General features: G+C 42.4%; 2 protein-coding genes across 2 annotated transcripts in view; both read right to left on the bottom strand.

Moving 5' to 3' along the window:
* Positions 1-1,701: 1,701 nt before the first annotated feature.
* TAS2R4 (taste 2 receptor member 4) lies at positions 1,702-16,332 on the bottom strand. The gene is made up of 3 exons (XM_015541403.2): positions 15,434-16,332; positions 2,289-2,733; positions 1,702-1,959 (listed from the first exon to the last, which is right to left on the bottom strand). Exons 1-3 carry the CDS (start codon positions 16,330-16,332, stop codon positions 1,702-1,704), a joined length of 1,602 nt encoding a protein of 533 aa, XP_015396889.2.
* SSBP1 (single stranded DNA binding protein 1) overlaps positions 1,754-24,598 on the bottom strand; it is a 47,483-nt gene continuing 24,638 nt past the window's right edge. Inside the window, exon 8 of the mRNA XM_042973957.1 lies at positions 1,754-1,959. The gene's annotated coding sequence lies outside the window, so the exon portion shown is untranslated. The remainder of the gene's footprint in view (positions 1,960-24,598) is intronic.

The following is a 24,598-nucleotide window of genomic DNA, read 5'->3' as shown; positions in this document are numbered from 1 at the left end:
ATTAGCATGGTTCAAGAGAAGTGAAAAAAATGTTAGGTTTATCAATTGAATTCCAGATCCCCTGGAACTGAATCAAAAGAAATGTGTTCAAACAAGGCTAAAAGGAAGACTGAGAAAGTTCATAAAAAGAAGGATGGGATTCAGAGAAGCCTCAGGCAAAGCTAGCTTGTTTAGGATAGTAGCATGATGTCAGGGGATAAGCCCAGGACCCACAGCCAGGAAACTGAGTTTTGGTCCCAGAACTGCCATGGGCTCTCAGTTTCTTTTTTTTTTTTTTTTTTTTCTTTTTTTTATAGAAGAAGAAGAAGAAAGAGAGACAGAGCATGAGCAGGGGAGGAGCAGAGAGAGAGTCACACAGAATTCAAAGCAGGCTCCAGGCTCTATGCTGTCAGCACGGAGCCCCATGCGGGGCTCAAACTCACGAATCGTGAGATCATGACCTGAGCCGAAGTCGGATGCTCAACAGACCGAGCCACCCAAGCGCCCCAGGGCTCTCAGTTTCTTTATAAAATAAAAGAGGAATTGTAAAGGGCGCCTGGGTGGCTCAATTGGATAAGCGTCTGACTCCTGGTTTCGGCTCAGGTCACAATCTCACAGTTCATGAGTTCAAGCCCCGCGCTGGTCTCCATGCTGATAGCACAGAGCCTGCTTGGGATTCTCTCTCTCCCCTCTCTCTCTGCCCCTCCCCTGCTCATGCGCATGCATGCTCTCTCTCACTCTTTCTCTCAAAATAAACATTAAAAAAAAGAGGAACTGTAAGACTAGTTAATGTAACTAATTGATCATTTAGAAAATACTAACTTACTATATTCTAGGTGGTATTCTAGGCATCAATAACCTAGGAGAAAACAAAAAGAGATGCAGTTCCTGCTGCCATGGATTTGACATTCTAGATGATCTCCATCCAACTCAAAGACTTAGTATGCTAAAACTCTGATTTCAGCCTACAGGGAAACCAGAGCACACCGTCAGGATGGCTAGTTGACCAAGGAAGATGAAGCTTCACACATTCAGGGAGAAGTGTCCTTTTTTGTGAGCAGAAGCAAATGGCCGTCACTCCCATCTTGCTCCAGTCTAGGTCCTGGGCTTTGGAGTTTAATATAGAACATGGCAGCCAACTGACTTTTATCCTAAAAGGCAAGTCTAGGACTCAAAGAAACTTCTAGAAATATAAAGATATTTTGTTTTGTTTTTCAGTTAGGTAACTAGACCTACTACAGTAGAGAAATGGGAAAATTATTTGATACTTCTTTTTTTAAAAAACTTACCTAAAATGACTAACATTAGTGGATAAGTGAAACTTAATAAAAATGATCAATCTCTATATTAATTGCTCCTAATCTCTGTTCCCTATAATAGGAAAAACACAACTTAAATATGCAATTTAAAAAGAAATGAATTATTTGGTATATGTAAACAGAATAGAACACCTATTTTACCAAACATAAAGCCCCAGTCTTGATTTCTATAATACAATAAAACAATTATACTTTACAGTGCTAACAGTGAAACAGTATTAGTTTTTATTCTGTACTTCCTGTAGATCATCTGTTGATTTGGTGTCAGAGAAGAAAAAATTTTACAGACATGAATGTCAGCTCCCTACCAAAAACTGTCTCAAAAGAGTATTCTGAGCACTCGTTTCTCTTCAGATCAAGGGCCTCAGGATCTCCAAGCATACACTATCTTCCACAGGATTCTCTAACAAGTCTGCTTCATCCTGGGATTCCCCATGATCAATATGACAGAATGAAGAGAAGGATAGGCAGCCATGAGGGTCTTGGAAATGAAGACAACGGGGAGATTAGCAGAATACTTGGAGGTGATGGGAAAGGGGCTGGCCAGGATATAACCCACGCGAAGGATAAGGAAGCAGGTCAAGGGCTTCAGGGCAGTGATGTGAGGCTGGGCCCAAGCATCTCTCTTACAGCTGTATGCACCTTCATCTTCTTGTGGTGTCTACACAAAGAGACAATCAATCAGCATCCCAGAAGGAACAAGAAACACCATGAAAGGCAACCCGCTTCCTGCAGTGAGCTTTAATATATGCATGTAGTACCAGTTTGAAAGGGTACACATAATGCTGTTGTTGCCTTGGGAAGGATTTTGGACATTAAGCCACTGTGGGCCACAAGTAACAAATTTATCATGAGGTACCCCCAGAAGGCACCAGAGACTCAGGCGATAGGCCCTCTGCTTCAGCCATAGACAGGGTGTTCAAGGGCTGTGATCTTCCTACAGTAGAAGACACTGAGGAAAGTGGCAAACCACAAGCTGGCCTGGCTTACCAGGATCCAGAAGACACTGAGGTAGCGAAGCCCACGGCTGCTCTGGAAAAGCGGAAACAGGGTTAAGTCCACCATAATCAGCCACCGCAGGAGAAATCGGCAAACGGCCAGGCCCGGGACAATGAGGTTGTATAAGGACCCGTTGAATTTTCTGACCCGTTCTCCAAAACTCCAAACCAGAAGGACTCCATTTCCAACCAGGCCAATGAGAAATCCAGCCACTCTCACCACCATCAGCAGTGCTAGGGCGGCAGACAGTATGGCTGGGGTCAGGAGTCTCTCACTTCCTTCACAGAAAATGTCCTGCTTCAACAGATGAATGTGTGTGGCTCCTGGCTGAGCTTCAGATCCCCAGAGGGTGATGCCACACTCAAGGTAAGTTTTCATACCACAAAATCTGGATTTGGCCTTGCCCTTCTGGAACCTGTCCTCTAAAACTGAACAGCTGTAACCAGGCACAGAGAATTTAGAAGTTATGACCCCTCCGTATTTGCACCCACATGAACGCACTGAACCTACACTCAGAGATTTGAAGCAGGACCATAGACACCAACTCCCCTTCTCAAGGGTCATGGGCTAGCATCTAGACACCAGCACATAATACAGTAAGAAGACCAAATCCAAACATTCTCTGGTTGGTTTTTTTTTGGGGGGGGGGGGGTGGGGGGGGCTTGGGGCTTTTTTTAGAGAGAGAGCACAAATAGGGGAGAGAGGCAGAGGGACAGAGAGAAAGAATCTTAAGCAGACTCCACACTTAGCATGAAGCCTGATGTAAGGCTCAATCCCACAGCCCTGGGATCATGACCTGAGGTGAAATCCAGAGTCAGACGCTCAATGGACTGAGCCACCCAGGCTCCCCCGTTCTCAGGTTTTATACAGTGCCAAATGTGAGCTCATATTATAAAAAATTAATTTTATTTTCATAAAAAGTACTTTGAACATATAAGCATGAGAGCTGGATACAGCTGAATTTAAAATATATTTTATTACCAAAAAAATAATAACAAAGTAGAATATATTTCATTATCAAAGAGGAAAGTAGGGGAAGTTTTAAGGAAGAAAACAGAGAATAAAAACACAGTATATTTAGGTGCCAAATAATTTTTTAAAAATGTAAGTTAGGGAAAGGAACCATTACTGCTAATCAAGGTCTTTAAGGTCATCTTTCCTTTATGATCAATTATCCACACACACATGACTCAGCATATATCTCATACTAGAGTCCTACAGAAAGGAAATGAGCTCAAATAAGCAAAAAAAGACTAGTACAGTTAATCAAGAAATATAGGAAAAGTGATTCATTTATTGTCCAGATTCCAACTTCCTTGGGACCAGCCCAACACAGATGTTTGTAGAAGGGCGAATTATAAGATAGCCTCTAACATTTCCACCCATTGGTGGACATGTCCTGAGTAATCCTTGAGCAGTGGTAGGACTATGAATAAAACAGATTATCACTTCTGTGATTGGATTATATTATATGGCAAAGATGAAGGACTTCTGCAAATGTAATTAAATCACTTGCATTTGAGCTACTCAAAGATTACTGAGCGGATCTAACCTAATCAGTCAAAGTTTGGAAAGAGAAACTGGGCCCTCCTTCTGGCCTTGAAGAATCTCACCAGACCATGAGAAAGACATATGGCAATAAACTGTGGGGTGTTGAGATGGGCCCCCAGAAGACAGCCAGTAGGAAAACAGGGACCTTGGTTTAACAACCACAAGGAACTGAATTCTGCAAACAATGAGTGGGCTTGGAAAAGCACCCTGAGCTCCAAAAAAACAGCCTAGTCAACATCTTGATTATAGCTTTTAAGACTCTGCACAGAGTGCCCACTTAGGCTGTGCCTGGACTCTTTATCCACAGAAACTGGGACATAAATGTGTATGCTGTTTTAAACAGCCAGGTATGTGTTGCTACATGGCAAATAGAAAACCAATACAGTGGTCAAACCAGGCCATAAACTATGAGGAAATGAGGAGAAAGAGTACTTGAATAAGAAAAAAGGAGGAAGTCTAGGCTAGCTTCTTAAGAAGGCAGCATGGACTGCAAAGGAAAGAGTCAACAGAACTAAAAAGCAACCGATGGAATGGGAAAAGATATTTGCAAATGACATAACAGACAAAGGGTTAGTACCCAAAACCTATAAAGAACTCACCAAACTCCATGCCCGAAAAACAAATAATCCAGTGAAGAAATGGGCAGAAGACATGAATAGACACTTTTCTAAAGAAGACATCCAGGTGGCCAACAGACACATGAAAAGATGCTCAATGTCACTCCTCATCAGGGAAATACAAATCAAAACCACACTGAGATATCATCTCACGCCAGTCAGAGTGGCTAAAATGAACAAATCAGGAGACTATAGATGCTGGAGAGGATGTGGAGAAACGGAAACCCTCTTGCACTGTTGGTGGGAATGCAAACTGGTGAAGCCGCTCTGGAAAACACTGTGGAGTTTCCTCAAAAAATTAAAAATGGATCTACCCTATGACCCAGCAATAGCACTGCTAGGAATTTACCCAAGGGATACAGGAGTACTGATGCATAGGGGCACTTGTACCCCAATGTTTATAGCAGCACTTTCAACAATAGTCAAATTATGGAAAGAGCCTAAATGTCCATCAACTGACAAATGGATAAAGAAGATGTGGTTTATATATACAATGGAATACTACTTGGCAATGAGAAAGAATGAAATCTGGCCATTTGTAGCAACATGGATGGAACTGGAGAGTATTATGCTAAGTGAAATAAGTCAGGCAGAGAAGGACAGATACCATATGTTTTCACTCATATATGGATCCTGAGAAACTTAACAGAAGACCATGAGGAAGGGGAAGGGGGGAAAAAAGTTATAGAGAGGGAAGGAGGCAAACCATAAGAGACTCTTAAATACTGAGAACAAAATGAGGGTTGATGGGGGGTGCAGGAGAGGGGAAAGTGGGTGATGGGCGTTGAGGAGGGCACCTGTTGGGATGAGCACTGGGTGTTGTATGGAAACCAATTTGACAATAAATTATATTTAATAAAAAAAATACTAATTGAAAAAAATTTTAAGTATATAAAGAGAAAAAAATAACTATGGTGGAATTAATAAATAAATAAGATATGGTAAAAAAAAAAAAAAAGGAGAAGAAGAAAAAGATGATGATGATGGCGGCGGCAACATGGGTGTGGAAGAAAGAGCAAAGTGATCTTGAAAGACTTTAGAAGAAAACAAAACCCAGCCACAGACCCTCTGCTTCAGCCATGAACAGACCTTTTAACAAAGGTCAGGATCTTCCTGCAGTAGAAGACACTGACAGCCACCACACCCAGGACAGTGAGTTTGTATAGGGATCCCTTTACATGTTCTGACCCATTCTCCAAAACCCCAGATCACAAGGACTCTATTCCCAACCAGTCCAACGAGAAATTCGGCCACTGCCACAACCATCAGCAGTGCTAGGGCAGCAGACAGCATGGCTGGGGACAGGAGTCTCCCTGATGTCCCAAAAGATTCCCTGCTTCAGTGATGAATGTGTGTGGCTCCTGGCTGGGCCTCAGATCCCCTACGAGTGATGGAGTATTAGAGTGGAACATTTCACTTCTCAGAGTTCAGATTCTGTCACTGTCCTTTTGAAATCCATTCTCTGGCAAAGAAGGCAAAGCTGTGAACACAAGTAATGTTCTGGAAGGTAAGAGTCTCACTTCCATTTCCATGTGCATGAAGCTGGTCTGGAATCTGAGATGAGGAACAAGCCACAGCTACAGACCACCCTTCCAAAGGAAGCAAGTAAAATCCATAGGTACCCTGGAACCTTATTCCCACCCCCCAACTCTGCCAAACCATAATAGACATTCTGAGAATCTCACCAGTGGCAAATGCAAAGCACCTCATGTTATAAACAGGGAAAGTACAACATTTATGAATGCTTTAGCAAATATTTATCAAATGCCTACCGTGTGCCAGGCCCCTAGTCCAGTCTCGGGGAAGATAATGGCCAAAAAACAAAGTCCCTAGTGTCACAGAGCTGACATTCTAGTGGGAGAGACAAATAATCAATACTGTTTTAACATGTTTGTACCTTGAGCATAAAAGAAAAGGATAGGGTGAGAAAATGAATGAAAACAACTAGGAGACAGGATAAATATTTATTGCTGCATAATCAGTGCTAGAGGAGGTCAGCGTGGAGAGAAATCTGGGAATCACACTATGAGTTCATTTCCATACAGAATGAATTGCTCAGCATATCAGCCCCCAAACCAAGGGCTGAAACGAAGGACTGTATCTGGAGAGTAACAACCTCAGCATTCTCTAGTTTTCCAGAACAACCACTTGGTTTCTACTTTTGATGCAACCCGACCACGTTGGCCATAACACTACCACACCTCTTTCTACCAAAGTCCCTTCCATTCATATGCCTACTATTCCACTGCTCTGGGCCTTCAGCCATCCTCACAGTACCTGAACCAAGGAAAGAAAGTCCATAAGAGACCAAGGGGAATACAAGCACCAGAAGAGACCCTCAGAGGGGGAACGTAAACTATGGCTTTCTACTCGGCACAACAAAGCAGTCTATCCTATATAGAATAACAGTATGGATAAGGTTCTGCTCAACAAGGAAAACAATCAACAAAATGAAAGGCAGTCTATAAATTGGGAGAAAATACTTGAAAACCATACATCTGATAAGGGGTTACTATGCAAAATATGTAAGGAACTCATACTATTCAATAGCAAAAAAGCAAACAACCCAATTTAAAAAATAGGCAAAGGACCTAAGATGGTCATTTTTCCAAAAAAGACATATAAATGGCTAACAGGTACATGAAAAGGTGCTCAACATCACTAATCATCAGGGAAATGCAAGTCAAAATCAGAATGAAATATCACTTTAGATTACAATGGCTGTTATCAAAAGAAAATAAAAGATAAAAAGTGTTAGTAAAGACGTGGAGAAAAGAGAAATTTTACACACCTTTGGTGAGAATGTAAATTGGTGCAACTATTATAGATGACAGTATGGAGGTTTCTTAAAAAAATAAAAATAGAACTACCATATGATCCAGCGATCCCTCCTCAGGATCTCAAAAAGATATCTGTGCTCCCATATTTATTGGGGCATTAATCATATTAGTCAAGATACGGAAACAACCTAAATTTCCATCAACAGATGAATAAAGAAATTGTGATAGATAAATGATAGGTAGATAGACAGACAGACATAGACAGTGTCCAATTTACAATGTTTCAACTTACAATTTCTTGACTTCATAATGGCACAAAAGGGATACACATTCAGTAGAAACTGTACTTAAAATTTTGAATTTTGATCTTTTCCTGGGATATACAGTATGACACTGTCTCATGATGCTAGCCAGCAGCATGAGCCACAGCTCCCAGCCAGTCACACAATCACAGAGGTAAGCTGATAAACTGACAACCATTCGTTTTTTCAAGTTCAGTAGAGTAGTCAACGTATTACATGAGATATTCAACACATTGTTATAAAACAGGCTTTATATTAGATAATTTGGCCCAACTACAGGCTAATGTAAGTGTTCTGATCACATTTAAGGTAGGCTAGGCTAAGCCATGATGTTTTCAACATGTGATTTAAACGATGAATTTATTGGACATAACCCCATTGAAAGCTGAGAAAGATGTGCATGTGTGAGTGTGTGTGTGTGTGTTATTCAGCCTTAACAAAGGAGATCCTGCCATTTGCAACAACATGGATGAACCTAAAAGGAATTATGCTAAGTGAAATAAGCCAGACACACATACGAAACAGAATGCATGACCTCACCTATACGTGGAATATAAAAAGTCGAGTAGAAAGAAGCAGAATGGCAGCTATCAGGGGTGAGGAGGCGGAGGAGATAGGGAGGTGTTACGTAGGATGGGTAAGTCTAGAGATCTGACGGACAGCATACTGACCGGGTCAGTAAGACTGTACTGACTGCTGGGCATGTGCTGAGAGAGGACATTTCAGGTGCTCTCGTCACACACACAACAATGGTACCCGTGTGAGGTGATTGCATGTTAACGAGTTTGACCTCAGTCATCTCTTCACTATGTATATGTAAATCAATTCATCCTATTGTAAGCCTTAAATACATGCATTTTTAGTCAAAAAAATAAGCAGTTTAAAAGGTATAGGTAGAAAAGAAACAAAGAACAGGCAGCACTTCCGAACACTCAGATCTGACACCTTCACCCAAAAAATGCCCTTCCTCCACCATGTTGCCAGGCTGAGTACAGCTTCTTCCCCAGGCCCCATCTGACTTATCTCAGTGACTCGAACATGCTGTATTCCTATTCACAGTGCTTCCCAGGACTGTACCTACTTTGCTCCCAGACGACTTTGAGGCAACTCTTCTGTAGCAGCTGTGAACCTGAGCAAAGTTTCTCTTAATGAGCTGCATGAGACATTCTGCAATTCTGAATTGAGCAGACTGAGTCATGTGTAACAGGAACAGAAATTATCAAAGTGTGTATATTCATAGTCTTTCCAGCTTCCTTCCCCACCACCTTATGAAGCAGTGGGGTTCATGACCTTGCTCAGTGGGTCAGTACCGCTTCTTGGGTACTGGCTTTCAGGTAGGGATTTGGAGGGAGGAGGAGCAGTGCAGTCCCAGGCCCTGCATGCAGCAAGGATCACAATCTTTGAGGAAGATTATGATAAGAATCAGTAGCAGGCTGGGGTGAAGAAACTGAATGGAGTAAAAGCACGGGGGTGAGGGGCTTGGAAGATGAGAGTACAGGGGGTATTTTTGTCTGCCTCCATGAGTATGAAAATTTGGAGAGAGAGGTAAGTACAGCAGAGGGAAGTTGGGGGACCCTCCAGGAGGCGGAGCTTAATTCCCCTTCTCTTGACAGTGAGATGGACTTGGGAGACTTCTAAACAAGAGACACTGGAAAAGGGAATAGAGTAACCAAACCTGACAGTGGAGAAACCCAACAAACACCACCTTAACCAAGCAGTCAAAGTGAACACGACCAGCGAGAAGTCAAGATGATATCACTATCCCCCGATGTTACATGAGGAGAAGGGTGCCTCATCTCTGCTGGACTCCTCCCCAAAGGCCCACAACCTCAGTCTAGCATCAGACAAACTCAGATCGAGGGACATTTTACAAAATGTTTCATGATCATGAAAACAATGCATGATTGAGAAATATCACAGACCATTAGAGACTAAGAGCACCCGATAACTACATGCAACATGGTATCTCGGATTGGATCCTGGAACAGAATAAGAACATGAGTGTGAAAACTGGAAAAATCTGAATGAGGTCTGTGGTTTAGTTAACAATCGATGTATCCATGCTGATTTGTGCTCCCCTGAGGGCTGGTGCTAATGTGAACCTGGGAGCACTTGGCTTTGGATGAGCAGGTAGCCAGTGCCCCAGCTTATGTAAGGTATCAAAAACAGGAAAACTGAATGAGGGAAATCTGGGAACTCTCTGTACTCCTTTTGGAACTTTTCTGTAAAATAAAATAAAAAATTACAACTTTATTTTTGACAACTTATATAAAACACAGTGACATGAAGCCATTTGCATAAACACTTATGTTTTTAACAGTTTGAGAACTGTGTTTTTCTAGAGAAGACTAGGGTCTTCCCATGACTTGTAAGATCAGGCTAAGAAAAGGGGCAAGAGAGAGGGCAGGTGGAGTCTTCTGAATATCTGCTCAGCCACAGCCAAGTGATCACACATAGCGCATGGGCACCAGCCCTCCTTGGGACACAAACCTCAGGACTAACTCCCTGGGGGCAGAACTTATAAGTGGAGTACTCGTGGCCATTCACAGAAAGGCAAGGTGTTTCAAAAAGATTTGAGTTTGCCGCCCGACTCAACCAGTTAGTAGCTATGGCCTTAACCAGTCAATTGACTTCTTAGAGCTTCAGGTTCCTCTTTATAAAAATTCTGATGTTTTGCAATTTGCCTCACGTGGCTATTGTGATGATAAAAGGGCATATGAAATTACCTAGCTTTGTGCCTAGAAAATAGTATTACCTAATTAACGCTATTTTTCTTTCCTTCCTTGGTGATTTGTCTCCACTATCACTCCTTTCAATAGAGACTACTCCTAAAACCAATACTGCACCATATGCTAATTAACTTGAAGGTAAATAAAATAAGTAAAGTAGGAGAGTGCCTGAAGTCTGCTAATATTCACGCTGTGCAAATACAGGATGAATTCAGTTGCTGCTTCTAAAGGAAGATGATGGGCTCTATATAATTCCAGAACTTCTGGAAAGCAAAAATAAAGATGAGAGACAGATTATGATTAGCCCAGGCCTTTGACAGAAGTCAGCAGCATAGAGAGGTCAGTAGGAGTTAGAGAGTAATATCAATATCAGTATCTTCCACTATTTCCTCTCTTGAGATGTCTGGATTCAGATCATCATTCCATTGTCATTGTCCCAACTGTGAAAGCAGCAGAACTGAGATAAATAATTTTCCTGTATTTAAAACAGGTCAGAAGTATTATCAAACAAATCAAGCGTGTACCTGTGTTGAGACACCTCGTCTGCACACAAGACGTGTATACACACATCAAGTCATTTACCCAGACTTGCTCCTTCCTCCCCACACAGGGTTACAGGCTTGCCTTTTCCCAGGCCCTTTATAGCCCCCAGCCATAATCCAGAGAACAAAAGCCTGTTGTGACCTGTTAAAATTGGTGCTTCCCCAGAAGACTGACCCCACCCCCACCCCACTTAGCTAAGGGAGGATGGTGTGCAGTCTTTGCCCCTCCCCTGCTGTCATCCTTACCCTCCATGCTCTCTCCCTCCCCCTTCCACCTCCACCTCCATTAACTCACATCACTTCCTTGTTATTAATTTCCTTGCCAGGCAAATTCTTACACAGATGCCGAGTTCCGTTTCACACTTTTTTCCTCAGAGAATAAAACTGGCCATGGGCCAGCTATTCAAATCCCTGGGAGTTTTGTCAAACTACTGCTTCCCCCTCTACACCTGCACCCAAGAGAAATGGGAGGCAGAGCATACAAAATGTGAATAGAATTCCCAGCAGATCCTGGCTGCTTCTCACCTCTCTGGCCCTCCTTGAGAAGCAGCAGGCTAGACTAGAGGCTCCAACTCCAGCTCCAGCTCTAACTTACAAAACAAGAAAATCATTGAGAAATTTATTTTAAATACCTTCAGTAAGCTTCAGTTTAACCTGAAGCCTCTTGCATTTAGGGCTATCTTAAAAGTTACATTCAATTCATGCTTTCAACGACTAATGTCTCCTTCCTCTAAACCCCTTCTTTCATTTGTTTGTTCTTTAAACAACTGAAACTGAAAATGGCTCATGGACAAAATGCTAGTAATAGTGATTAGGAAAGCCCAAAGTCACACATGTTTAAGTAACATTTAGGCAACGTAAAGAAACTTTTAAAGTCCTTGAAATGACCCATAAAAACAAACTGATGGTTGAGGGGGTGATGAGGGGACAGGAAAAATGGGTGAAGGGGAGTGGAAGGTACAAGCTTCTAGTTTCAGAATGAACAAATGACAAGAACAAAAGGCACAGCATAGGGAATACAATGATATTGCAATAGCTTGTATGGTGACAGGTGGTAGTCAGGCTTGCGGTAAGCACAGCAAATACAAAAACTTGTCCGATCACTATGTTGTACACCTGAAACTAATGCAACATTGTGTGTCAACTATACTCAAATTTTTTTAAGTGGTTTTGAAATGAAAAAGTAAAAATCCTTAGAACGGATAAGATTTTCACTTAGTTCATGCATAAACTATATCCACTGTCCCATCACCTTTCTAGTGGCCTATCCCTGCCCAAGTTGCAACATTCAAAATAAATTTTAAAATGGCTTCTTCTTTAATGTCGCTACACTTTTAGTTTAAAGATATATCTCACCTGAAATAAGATGTTTCTGCACAGGGAAGGAAAAAAATCAACAAAATTAAAAGGCAACCTACAGACTGGGAGGAGATATTTGCAAATGACTTATCCAATAAAGGGTTAGTATCCAAAATATATAAAGAACAGATATAACTCAACACCCAACAAACAAATAATCCAATTAAAAAATGGGCAGAAGACATAAACAGACATTTCTCCAAAGATATCCAGATGGCCGACAGACATGAAAAGATGCTCAACATCACTCATCATCAGGGAAATGCAAATCAAAACTACAATATCACCTGACACCTATCAGAATGGCTAAAATCAACAACACAAGAAACAATTAAGTGTTGGTGAGGATGTGGAGAAAGGGGAAACCTCTTCTACCTTTGGTGGGAATGCAAATTGGTGTAGCTACTACGGAAAACAGTACAGAGTCTCCTCAAAAAAAAAAAAAAAAAAGCATAAATACAACTAATACAACTAACACCCTTTTGAATATTTTCTTCTTATCCTAAAAGGTAAAGCTTTATAAATCGGCATGATGCTACACTGTCCCAATCTTCCCATCCACCTTGTGGTATACATACTTAAAAAAGAACTAGACTTTAAAATTAGAAGACAAATTGGAGCCTTAAATCTACCCCTTTCTAGTTTATGAGCCATTTATAATACCTGTTTGTGCCTCAACTTTTTCATCTGTATAATAGGTAATATCAACATTATCTAAGAAGTTGTGAGGAACCAATAAAATAGCATATAGAAATGCAGCTCAGACAATATTGGGCTTTAGCAGTTCAAAGTTAAATGGCAATGGCCCCGAGTTATAGCTACCATAGTGTATGTTTCATGAGGTTACACAGACACTGCCCTGGCACTCACCCTTCATTTCCAAGAGTGACTCTTCTTTTTTTTTTTTTTTTTTTTTTTTAATTTTTTAATGTTTATTTATTTTTGAGACAGAAAGAGAGACACAGCATGAGCAGGGGAGGGTCAGAGAGAGAGGGAGACACAGAATCTGAAGCAGGCTCCAGGCTCTGAGCTGTCAGCACAGAGCCCGACGCAGGGCTTGAACCCACAAACTGTGAGATTGTGACCTGAGTTGAAGTCAGACGCTTAACTGACTGAGCCACCCAGGCACCCCGAGAGTGACTCTTCTTAATGAAGAGTCTTAAACATCCCTCCCTTCCCTTAACAGGCAGAGAATACAGGGAAGTGCAGGATACTGCATATTAGAGAGCATATAAGTTATCACATCTTGAAGAAATAAACTCTAAATTTTTTTTAAATTCCTGGTTAATAAGTATTTAGTGGCAGAGCATATTGGAACCAGCAAACTCCAAACCCACAGCATTGTTAAAAAGTCTGCCCAGAGAGGACTATGGGCAAGTGCCCAAACAAAGGAATATGGTATAGCATAAGTCTGTTGAGTAAGGCAATAGAGACCCAAAACTACAGTGTCTGAAAGAATGGAGATATTTATTTCCCATGAGTGGTCCTGGAGTAAACAGTCCAGAGCTGGTGTGGCAGAAACTGTGGCACCAGAAACTGTGAAGCCAACGAGGATGGATGATTCGTCCACCATCCCCAGGAAGTCACTTCATCTACTCATCCAAGATGGCCAATCATTACATCCCGCACTCGAGACCACAGGAAGAAAGAAAGGGAAAAGGGGAAAGGAGAGCATACCTGTTCTAGGGGCACCACCTAGAAATTACACACATCACTTCTCCACATACTCTATTGGAAGAACTTGATCACACATAATACCTACTTAGAAGAGAAAGCTGTAATATGTAATTTGCTGCCAAAATTCTGGGTAGCTAAAAATTCTGTTACTACGGAAGAGAAAAGAAAGAGAACAGATACTGGGAGACCACAAGGCTTTCTGCTACTCATTTAGAGTTCTTCTGTCATGGATTTAATCATCCTCAGTAATCCTCTTATCTCCTAATCTTAAGATTCTAACATGATGAAAACCTTGGTGTTTTTTTTTTTTAAGCCTAAAATATCAGTTTGAGTAATCCTTACTGAATAATGCAGTCAAGATTGTGGTGTCCAGAATGGGAAATAACAGGTAATTTGTAAAATTTGGAGATTTCTCATTTTTTCTTTTTTAATGAAGAGAATGTTATTTAATAAGATTATTTATTTTGACACATGTAAATATTACATAAATATTTTAGAAGTACAAAAAATGTATAAATATGAGTTATTACCCTTCAACTCCCATCCCAAAACTGATCAATATTCCATCTTCAGATTCCTGTTCCTCTGTAGCCAGTCCTCCTGTTCCAACCCCTCTCCCCTCCAAAAGAAAGTGTTCTCCTGGATAATTGTGCAGTGTCCATACAGCTCAGTACATAAATTCATAAGCAGATGATATCTAGTCATCAAAAGTCTGATGCTCCCACCACGAATCCAATGGCTCCTCTTGGCTTTCCCCTGAATTCCGTATCATGTGACGGGGTACAGTCTTTTGTAAAGTTGCACTCAGATTGCATTGATTTCACTATCTGGCACTTGCTTTTGACCTCAGGCTAGCTCCCTAGATTTTAAGATCCTTGGAACTCTCCTGGATTCAGCTTCTTTAATACTTAATCACTTCCCTCCACTCTGACCCTTCCCTTCTTTCCAGAGCAAACCTAGAAGTTCACTCCTAGAGTTTCTTGGTAATAATAGCTCAGTTACTGTGACCCAAAAGGGGAGGGTGCTTTTTCTGTAACACCTGCCACAGTATATACCTGTTTCATCTTTCTCTTTCTTCCTTTTCCTCTCTAAACCTTTCCTTTCTTCCTTTGCTCTTTGCATCCTCTTGTTAATTTTAAGCCAGTCTGGTGACTCCTGATTCACTCATTGCTAAGCCCTTACCCAGGGTTCTTTAACTGAACCTCAAAAATTTAATGATGTGAACTATAATGTATTGTTTAACTTGGGGGAACGCCCCTTATACTTGAGTAGCCCATGGAACAATGTGGTGACTTCCACTTAGCCAGGGATGCAACACTCATGCAAACTCCATGATAAGTAATGCCTCAAGCAAGCTCCTCAGGACAAAAACAAAAAAAAACAAAACAAAAAACTGCCTAATATTTTAAATTTTTTAAATTGCAGAATGAACTGACATACAGGCACTCAAAGGCCCAGGAAGTCAGATCAATAATTACAAAAATGAATTTCTCAGACCATTGGGAAAACCGCTAATGGAGAAAATCTTGCTCCCAAACCAGGAGGTGACTCCCACCACTATTTACTACTGAAATTCCACCATATGTTGAAACAAAGAATCTTCTTTGCTTTTGTTTTCAGTTTAGGATGTGTGAGAATAATGAGAACAGAGTGCCCTGGAGGATAAAAGGTGGAAATAATCATACAGATGGATGTGGCTCCCAAATCCATCCGTACGGAAGGGAGATACTGTAGCAGGGTAGCAAGTGAATATGGAATGTAGAGGATGAGGAAATAGATCATTAGCTTCATAGCAGCCATATGAGCTTCAGTCTGGGGATTCCAAAAATCAGTGGCGTTTTTCTGCATCTTCTGTATATGTCTCCTCAAGGAATGTATTAACAAGGAAGCGGAAGTCACATTCATGATGAACTGGAGAAAGGAGCTCAGGACCAAGGAGGTCACCAAAGACAAGATGCTCTTATTGATGTCACATACTGTACCATTGCTCCCAGTCAGAAACTCAGGAAAGGGTGATGTCTGTGTGAGCACAACATACAGGAGAGTGGAGAAGGCAGAGATCAGCACGCAGGCCAGCAACAGCCTGGGGATCTTTGGGGACAGCTTTCGTTTCAGCAGGAGGAATACTGAGTGTTGGAAGTCAGTAATCTTCACGCAGTACAAGGCATTGAGCAAGGTTACAAGCCAGAGACTAGTAGACTCCAAAAACATCCAACACAACAGGAAAAAAGTGGATAGGTGGACTGACCTTTCGACATGTGGAGAGGTGAACAGGTAGATAATGTTCAGGAGAAACAGTCCTAGCATAATAAATCTGGTGACGCCCAAGCTGAACAGGATCCTATTAGAAGAGGAGATTCTGTGGCTTTGGACCCAAGTCCTGTAGTTGACCACTATGATAAACAGATTTACAACGAGTCCTACAAAATTCAAAATTGCTGAGACAGTAAGAGCAGATAAGAAGAGTATCTGAAGCATCTTTACTCATTGAGAACTCAGCGGTGGTGGTGCCGGTGCAGGGGCAGGAGAAATCCTGAGAGGTACAAGGAGGCATCAGTACCAGCCAGGAAGGGTTTCCTTTTCCAATTGTCCCCCGTGTGGCAAATGAGCCATCAATGGTCTAAGAGCCAGCTGCTTTTGCTGAGATGCAAATCTTCCAAGGATTGCATTACCACTTCTTCATTCATATCCTGTTTTCCTTAGAAATGGCTCATTCAAACAGCCTCAGTGAACCCGGGAGTCCACTCCTCCAGGAGGAGGCCAGCTGGAGGGAGGAGTTATGGATGGTTCCAAGGACTTCCAGTCCGAGTGACAGGATCCCAGTCCAGCGATGCTTGTGTCACTGTGTCACAGCGAATGAAGCTTTTCTTCGTAGCACCCCCAGAATATGGTGCGAATTCCCAGGCTTTATTCCTGCCCACCCACCCTCATCCACACATCCATGGATTATCAAAATCCAGCTTCTCTATCCCCTGTCATCTGTTGATGTTGCAGCCCTATCTTCTCCATCTGTCATTCTGGCCATGCCAGCATTACTCTTTCGTCCCCAAGCACCTACAGTGATTTACAGTTATGAACAGATCAAGTTCGAGGACTTCATGCTTCCTCGAGAGAGCCTGTTTTCAATTAATTCCATCCTTTGGTGACGATTCCTTTACTTTGTATTCCCTCACCAGTCACATATATAGATTTGTGCCATAATCACTTGCTGCGATATCACTTCTGCTTGGAACAATGTCTCCAATCACTTCTGCTTGGAAAAAATGTCAGCCATTTCACGTGTTTCCTTTATAGATGTGGGCTTATGCTTACATCACAGTGGGCTCTTTCCTAGACACTTAACTGCCCAAGTACTCCAGTAACAAATACACAGTAATGCTTTAGCTATAGTTTTGTGGCCCTGATAGGCATCTCACTGCCTGATTCCTCTGCAACTCCTCAGACACTAAAGGGCACCATATGCTTGGCAAATTATATTATCGACGATTATGAGTGAGTGCGGGAGTATGGCGTCTCTTATCTACTCCAGCAGTTGGGGAAACCCAAGGTGCAAGCCTCAATGCAGCCACATACAGGTTACAAAACTGGCATCAAAATAGAGCATACAAACTCCCGGTACTTATGGGAACAGAAGTACAAATAGGAATAGACAAACAGAAGCAGCTAACATATGAAGACTACCAGATCCAGAGAAGGGAGTGAATTCATGAGGCCCTTCAAGATAGATGACAGGGAAGCAGGCCTGGAGAAATTCCCTGAGCCCAGCTGCTTACAAAAGCGTTTGTACAAAACTAAGGAGCCACGAATGACAGAAGCATGCCCAGATCGGTGAACCAGGCAAACAGAGTGAACAAGCCAGGCAATGATTAAAGGGCAGATTATATTATAGCACATATTTCCACTTAATTATTTACAAAATAGACTACTGCATTAAAGTAATTCAGTTACATCACATTTAAACAGAATAGATAATATGGAGTAAGATATAAGAATTAAATGTTCCAAAGGGGGTGGGAGGACCCATTACAGGGCAGCAAGAGACCACATTCAGAATGAGACATACAAGGTTGTTGGGTTCTCAGTAGCAGGGGGAGCTATCAGCAGGATGTGATCACGCTGGCTAGTGTCACCAGTGAGCACACTGGTTCTTTCAGAAGTTATTTCTGAAAAGGTCAGTATGGGAAAAGCACTAACAAAACCCTTTCTCCCCCTGCATAAGAATTTTACCATCAGTTAAATATAAATATCTTATGGATGCTCCCTGCTTTGGGCTTCCTTGAGTGTGGTGACTCTCCTGATGTGTGTGTCCTTTGACTCAACCCTGGCAGCTATGTCTATGAAATTACTACAAGAGAAATTGGAGCCTTTGGGACATGAAAGCTTTTTGTGTTTTAATTTTTTTAACGTTTATTTATTTTTGAGAGACAGAGCATGAGCAGGGGAGGGGCAGAGAGAGAGGGAGACACAGAATCCGAAGCGGGCTCCAGGCTCTGAGCCGTCAGCACAGAACCCGACGCGGGCCTTGAACCCACAAATTGTGAGATCATGACCTGAGCCAAAGTCAGACGCTTAACTGACTAAGCCACCCAGGCGCCCTGATATGAAGTCTTTTTAGGGCAGTCCCACCCCTATTAATGGGTGCGTAGGAGGAAGAGAGAGGGAAACTTCCATTTATTAGGCTGTTTTTAATGCTTACTCTGTTCCCAGAAGTGCAGCAGGCATCTTAAGCTTCAGTCAATTCTTAAAACAGTTCTAGAAGGAAGATATGCTTCTCCCTTTTTTTTTTTTACAGGTGAGGAAAAAGAAGATGAGTAAGTGACTGCCAAACATCATAGAAAAATCAGTGGCTAAGTTGTAAGGTCTTTCTGAGACTGAGCTCCTTCCTCTTGTTGCCCTCATTTGTTCATTCCTTTAACAAACTGCTGTCATTAGCCAGGCACTAGGTTAGCTGCGGGGGAAACAGGAGAATCACGCACAGTGCACCCTGCCTTCAAAAAACACACAGAACCGTGTGAGAGACAGACAAAAAGACAGAGATGAGGGTATCTGGTGCTATGGAAAACCACGGGGTGTAATGGTGTGTTCAGCAGGGGCACCTGAGTCTCAGTCTCAGAGGAAAACCTGTCTCAGCACTCCACAGTGCTCCACCGCTGGCTCAGAGCCACCTGCAGGAAGCACGGCCGTGCAGCGGTGGACCTCGGCAGCGGAACAGAGCAGCGCGTTTTCGTGGCTGTCACGAGAGGAGACCACAGACAAAGATCACCTGTGCCAGAACCCTTCATCACATCTGAAGCATTTGTTTCAGTGATGCAGAGATGAAGTACTTGTTTCGGTGTCTTTCGTGCCCGCTACATGTGACATTTTTGAGAAGAACAACTGGTCTAGTATAGTGCTTGGTGCAAAGTGGCTGTTAACTAAATGTACGTGGTACAAATGAATGAACTGGAATCAAGATGAGCCAGAATCAAAACGGTGTGAGAGATTTATTTCTACAGTAGTACAGCAGCATCTGGCAGCTAGCTGGAACCCATCCCTTTCTCAAAGAGGGGTGCTAAATGGGCAGTTAGGGTACAAAGCCGAGCCACCAAGAAGAGTTCAGAAATCGTCCCTCCCTGGCCGTGAGCACCCTATTCAGCAACAGGTGGTGCCAACCCTAGACAGAACATGCAGAGAAACTCACCCATGAGCTTCTGAAAACACTATTTTCAGTTAACCTGGAAATACTGCTCTATCATCGGGCCAGCCCCACCAAGTCGCAACGACAATTTCACTATAGTGAGATCAACAAAATTTATTCACTTGACAAACACATACGTGCATAGAAAAAGTAAAGTTCTTAATTGTGTCTAAAAGTAATACAGTTTTTTTTTCTGAGCTCTCACCTGCTGGTTGGGGTGGAAGTGTTCAGTCCAATGAGATAGTGAAAAGAATGTCTTCAGAAAAATTTTCAGTCTCTTTAGATTTAAAAATTAAAAGCTGATGAGACGCCTGGGTGCACCAGTCAGTTAAGTGTCCAACTCTTGATTTCGGCTCAGGTCATGGTCCCAGGGTCATGGGACTGAGCCTGCACTGGGCTCCTCACTGGGCACGGAGCCTGCTTGAGATTCTCCCTCTCCCTCCCTCAAGCTCGCTGTCTCTCTCTCTCAAAAATAAAAAATAAATTAAAATTTTTTAAATTTTTTAAATAAGAAATAATGTAAAAAATGAAAATCTGAGACATAGTCCTGATGCCATGCTTCTCTCCCTTAATTAGGGTCCACGTGTCTGCGGAGAGGGGGGAGATCAATGCTATCTCATGGTAGAAACATCATGTCCTCTCCCTCAGTGTCCTTGTCTTCCAGGGAGAGGTCTGTGTCCCTTGGTTACTGCTTGCTCTGCCTGCATTCAAGGCTGAGTCAGCGCCTATGTTCTGCTCCCACCGACTGCAACCGGGAGCTTTGAAGCAGTCCTCAGAGGGGGGAAATCAGGACTCTCACCTGCCCTCCGTGCAATCCCCTTTCTGCCTCCCTCTTCTCCTTCCCACCATCCATCCCCTGGGGACTGGAAGGAGCAGGCTTTCACTTACATCATGTCCTCTTATACCACCAGCAACTACAAACTCTGTGGATTCACTATCCTAAGACTAGAATTCCATGAGGCACATGCCTAAGGCTCGACCCTTGATAAGCTAAAATACTAGTGGCTGATATTTGCTGTGTATTTACTATGCTCTAGTCGGTAAAATAACTTACATACATCGTCTTATTTAATCCTAGGCATTTTATAAAATTACCTATTTTATAGTGAAGGAAACTGAAGTCCAAGGAGGTTTAGCAATTTTTCAAAGATCATGTATCTAGTAAGTGATGAGGTCAGGATTTTTTTTTTAATGTTTATTTATTTTGTGGGGAGAGAAAGACAGAGCAGGAGCAGAGGAAGGGCAGAGAGAGAGGGAGACAGAATCCAAAGCAGGCTCCAGGCTCCAAGCTGTCAGCACAGAGCCCGACGCCGGGCTCGAACTCACAAACCGTGAGATCATGACCTGAGCCGAAGTCGGACGCTTAACCATGAGGTCAGGATTTGAAACCAATGTGTTTGACTCCAGAAATAACACTTTTAGCACCTACACTATACATTTTTCTAGTCCAGAAAAATGTAGGAATACCAGAAAATAACATACAATTGTCATCAGCAGTTGTTGGAAGTTTTTGAGGTCATCTTTGCTTTCTTAAAACAGAGCTTCCTGCAGAATATCAACAGAAGATCAGACTTTCCCTTCCACCTATCCCAAGACAAGAAAATCACATACACAACTTTAAGATCTAGACAGCTCTGTTCATCAATTGTTGGGAAAGATCAGGGATGCCATTTGAGGCAAAGAACATTGGTAGACACTGAAACTCTTTGAGAAATGTTGGAATGTACTTGGGGGTCGTTTTGTTGTTTTTGTTTTGTCTTGTTGTTGTTGGTTTGTTTATTTTTCTTTATGATCCCTCTAGACCCAAACTATAGCTCAATCTCATTAAGGATCAGGATTTGTGAACTTGGCCCAAGGTTTCAGAGAATACTAAAAATGAGAAGCAGGGGCCTCTGATGGAAAATTGGAAACTCTTATGAGGCTACTGTCATAAGTTGTTCCTGATTCATGCGTTAATACACCAACTGCAATAGACCAGTGATGCACTAAAGAACGGATGTGTGTGGAGAAGAGGCAGCCTTCAGAACAAAACAAGTTCTGGCAAGGAACTGCCTCCAAACGCAGGGACAAATCTCATCCCCATACTTTGACCCCAGGAACCTGGTCACAGTGGGGGAAAGCCACGCTCTGGTCCTTTGTTCATGAAACAACTAGATTTAAGGGTTTTAAGGGATTTTAGAAACTAAAGCTAATTCATTGAAAGTAAAACAAAACAAACAAGATGCCCTCTCGGGTTTGCTCAAAACAGGGCCTGAGGTATTAGGTAATTCTTCCCCATGTACTGGGCCTCACTGAAGAGTGGGCAGGTTAGGCATCCCCCCTCAGAGATCTAGAAGACCGTATCCTCTCCAAAACAGCCAAACTTACCAGCATTGTGCCTCTAGCAACAGAGGAGACTCCTTTCATCAGCAACTCACCCACTACCCAGACTCACGTGCCCACTCCCAACACCAATTTTGATGAATGACGGTCCCCATATGACTGATGTCGTATTAACCAAGTCCAACATTTTGCAGGAGCCACGTACACATTTCTCTGAAAGAAACACGAGGGCAGTTGGGGATGCCACGCATACGAATCTGATTTCATTTCGTCTCAGGGAAGGTCACTCTGCACTCAACCAGTTAGACTACCACAGCACACTCCCACTCAGAAGTCTCTGTTTCCACCCACACTGCGGGCCCAATGACACGACTAACGGTGGTAACATCAGCATGTTCACATGGTATAACGCCAGCACCATACCTGAATCTGTTAGGTTAGGGTAAGATTTAACAGAGCCCCAGCGGGAACAGAAGGGAGGCATTCTTCAGAAGTCAGCCAAAGGCACTAAGAACCAAAAAGCAGCCAAGCCAAAACCTCCAGGAAAATGTCATATTCAATTAAAAGAGAGAAAACCCCTCACACCTAAGCTAGAAGGCAGAGTCAGGAACTCAGGTTAAGAACTAAAGAACCAGAAGGTCAGAGCTAGACAGAGAAGTCGTCAAAGTGACAGAAAGTAGGAACAGGTGTTCAAGAGTGGGTGAAGATGAATTCAAAGGGGGGGATCAGCATTAACAAAACAGGTGCCAATCAAGACAGCATGGATTTCCAGGGCACCTGGGTGGCTCAGTCGGTAAAGCGTCCGACTTTGGTGCAGGTCATGATCTCGCAGTTCATGAGTTTGAGCCCCACATCGGGCTGTCTGCTGTCAGCACAGAGCCTACTTCAGATACTCTGTCCCCCTCTCTCTTTGCCCCTCCCCTGCTCACACTTTCTCTCTCTCTCTCAAAACTAAATAAACACTTAAAAAAAAAAAAAAAAAGACAGCATGGATTTCCATAGGGAAACTTTCCTGTGCTGGAAAGCAGCACAGATTTTTATTAATTACAAGAGTACCCATTTCAAATCCTTATATTTGAGTGAATTATTGAATGAGTATTAAATAATTTTTTGAGTTTCAACATTTTTCTTTTTTAAATTTTATTTATTTTGAGAGAGAGGGAGCATGAGTGGGGGAGGGGCAGAGAGAGAATTCCAAGTAGGCTCCTTGCTGTCAGTGCAGAGCCTGAGGCGGGGCTCGATCTCACTAACTGTGAGATCATCACGTGATCCAAAATCAAGAGTCAGATGCTTAAGTGACTGAGCCACCCAGGTGCCCCATCAACACACAACTTTCTGAAAGAGAATTTTAAGTTATGTCAGAATTAGGCATTTTCCTAGCAGCTTCAAGAGGCAAGAATCAATTTGAAAACGAACAGTGCAGACCAAACGATATTTATTCCTGTAACTTTAGAAATGAATACATAAATCCCAGAACAATCCCAAGATTAACTTCTGCTTACACATGACCAAATGCCAAGTGGTATGGTGATCCTTAATGCTACATCCAAATATGACTTATTCCACAAAATAACAATGACAGCAACAGCTATTGTTTCCTCCATCTGAGATTCTAAGCACTCTTCATCTGTTAACTCACTCACTCCTGCCTTCATAACCACAACACTCTACACCTGAGAGCTCCATCAATGACAGAAATGTGGATTCAGATTTGCCCTGGGTCCTGTCTATATTCACAAGTTTGAGAATTTTTCATGATCTTAAGAATAGTCTCATTGACTTCTTGACTCAATTCCTGTGTAATTGTATTAAAATAAAATTTATTAAATTTATAAAAACTGTTTCTATTTTTCTTAATGTTTATTTATTTTTGAGAGAGCAAGCGAGCAGGAGAGGGGGAGAAAGAGAGGGAGACACAGAATCCGAAGCAGGCTCCAGGCTCTGAGCTGTCAGCACAGAGCCCGACGCGGGGCTAGACCACACGAGTCGTGAGATCGTGACCTGAGCTGAAGACCAGACACTCAGCCAAATGAGCCACCCAGGCACCCCTGCTTCCGTTATTGTTTATAAAACTCAAGTTTTAAAAGCTAACATGCACCTTGGTTAGTGCAGAAAAAAAAACAAACTGCTTTGAGTTTTGCCCAATCTGAAAAATAAAAAATTACTCCGCAGTTGGTAAAGGGAAAGGATAGCAAAACGATAAAGGAATACCAGGACTATTGAAGTAAAACGACCACCACCAGACTGGTTTGGAGCCTAATATCCAAGGGTCTTGATTCTCGCTCCACTGCTTTTGTCCTCACGCAATGGGTCTGTGGGAACTATCTCTCCAGGAAGTGCTCTTGCTGCACAATTCACTGTCGGTTACCAAACCGGCCTCACCCACTGAGGGCTTCACATGATACGCTGTGCTAAAATGTTGGCACGCATTGCCTCACGAATCTCCAGTAGCCTGTAGGTGAGTCTGCATTTTAAAATGAGGTAAGAGGGGATCACACAGAAAGGTTAAGTAACTCCCCTAAGGCCAAAGGTCTTGGAAATGGACAGAACCAGAATGCAAAGCCAAGTCTGTGGAACTGCAGTGCTTTTGCTCCCTCCCTCAAGTTCATTACACTGTTATTTACATCAGCTCATCACTGTCCCAATAAATTTTACGCTAAAGCTAGTAATCAGTTCATTTTGTTGACAGCAATTAAAATACATGCCTACACCGTGAGAGTGTTACTATACTGACATTTGCCAAAG

The sequence above is a fragment of the Panthera tigris genome, chromosome A2 (genome assembly GCF_018350195.1).
Source record: "Panthera tigris isolate Pti1 chromosome A2, P.tigris_Pti1_mat1.1, whole genome shotgun sequence".
In the NCBI taxonomy this organism is placed as follows: Eukaryota; Metazoa; Chordata; class Mammalia; order Carnivora; family Felidae; genus Panthera; species Panthera tigris.
The sequence above is the reverse complement of the archived record's forward strand: the minus strand, read 5'-3'. Positions and strand labels throughout refer to the sequence as shown.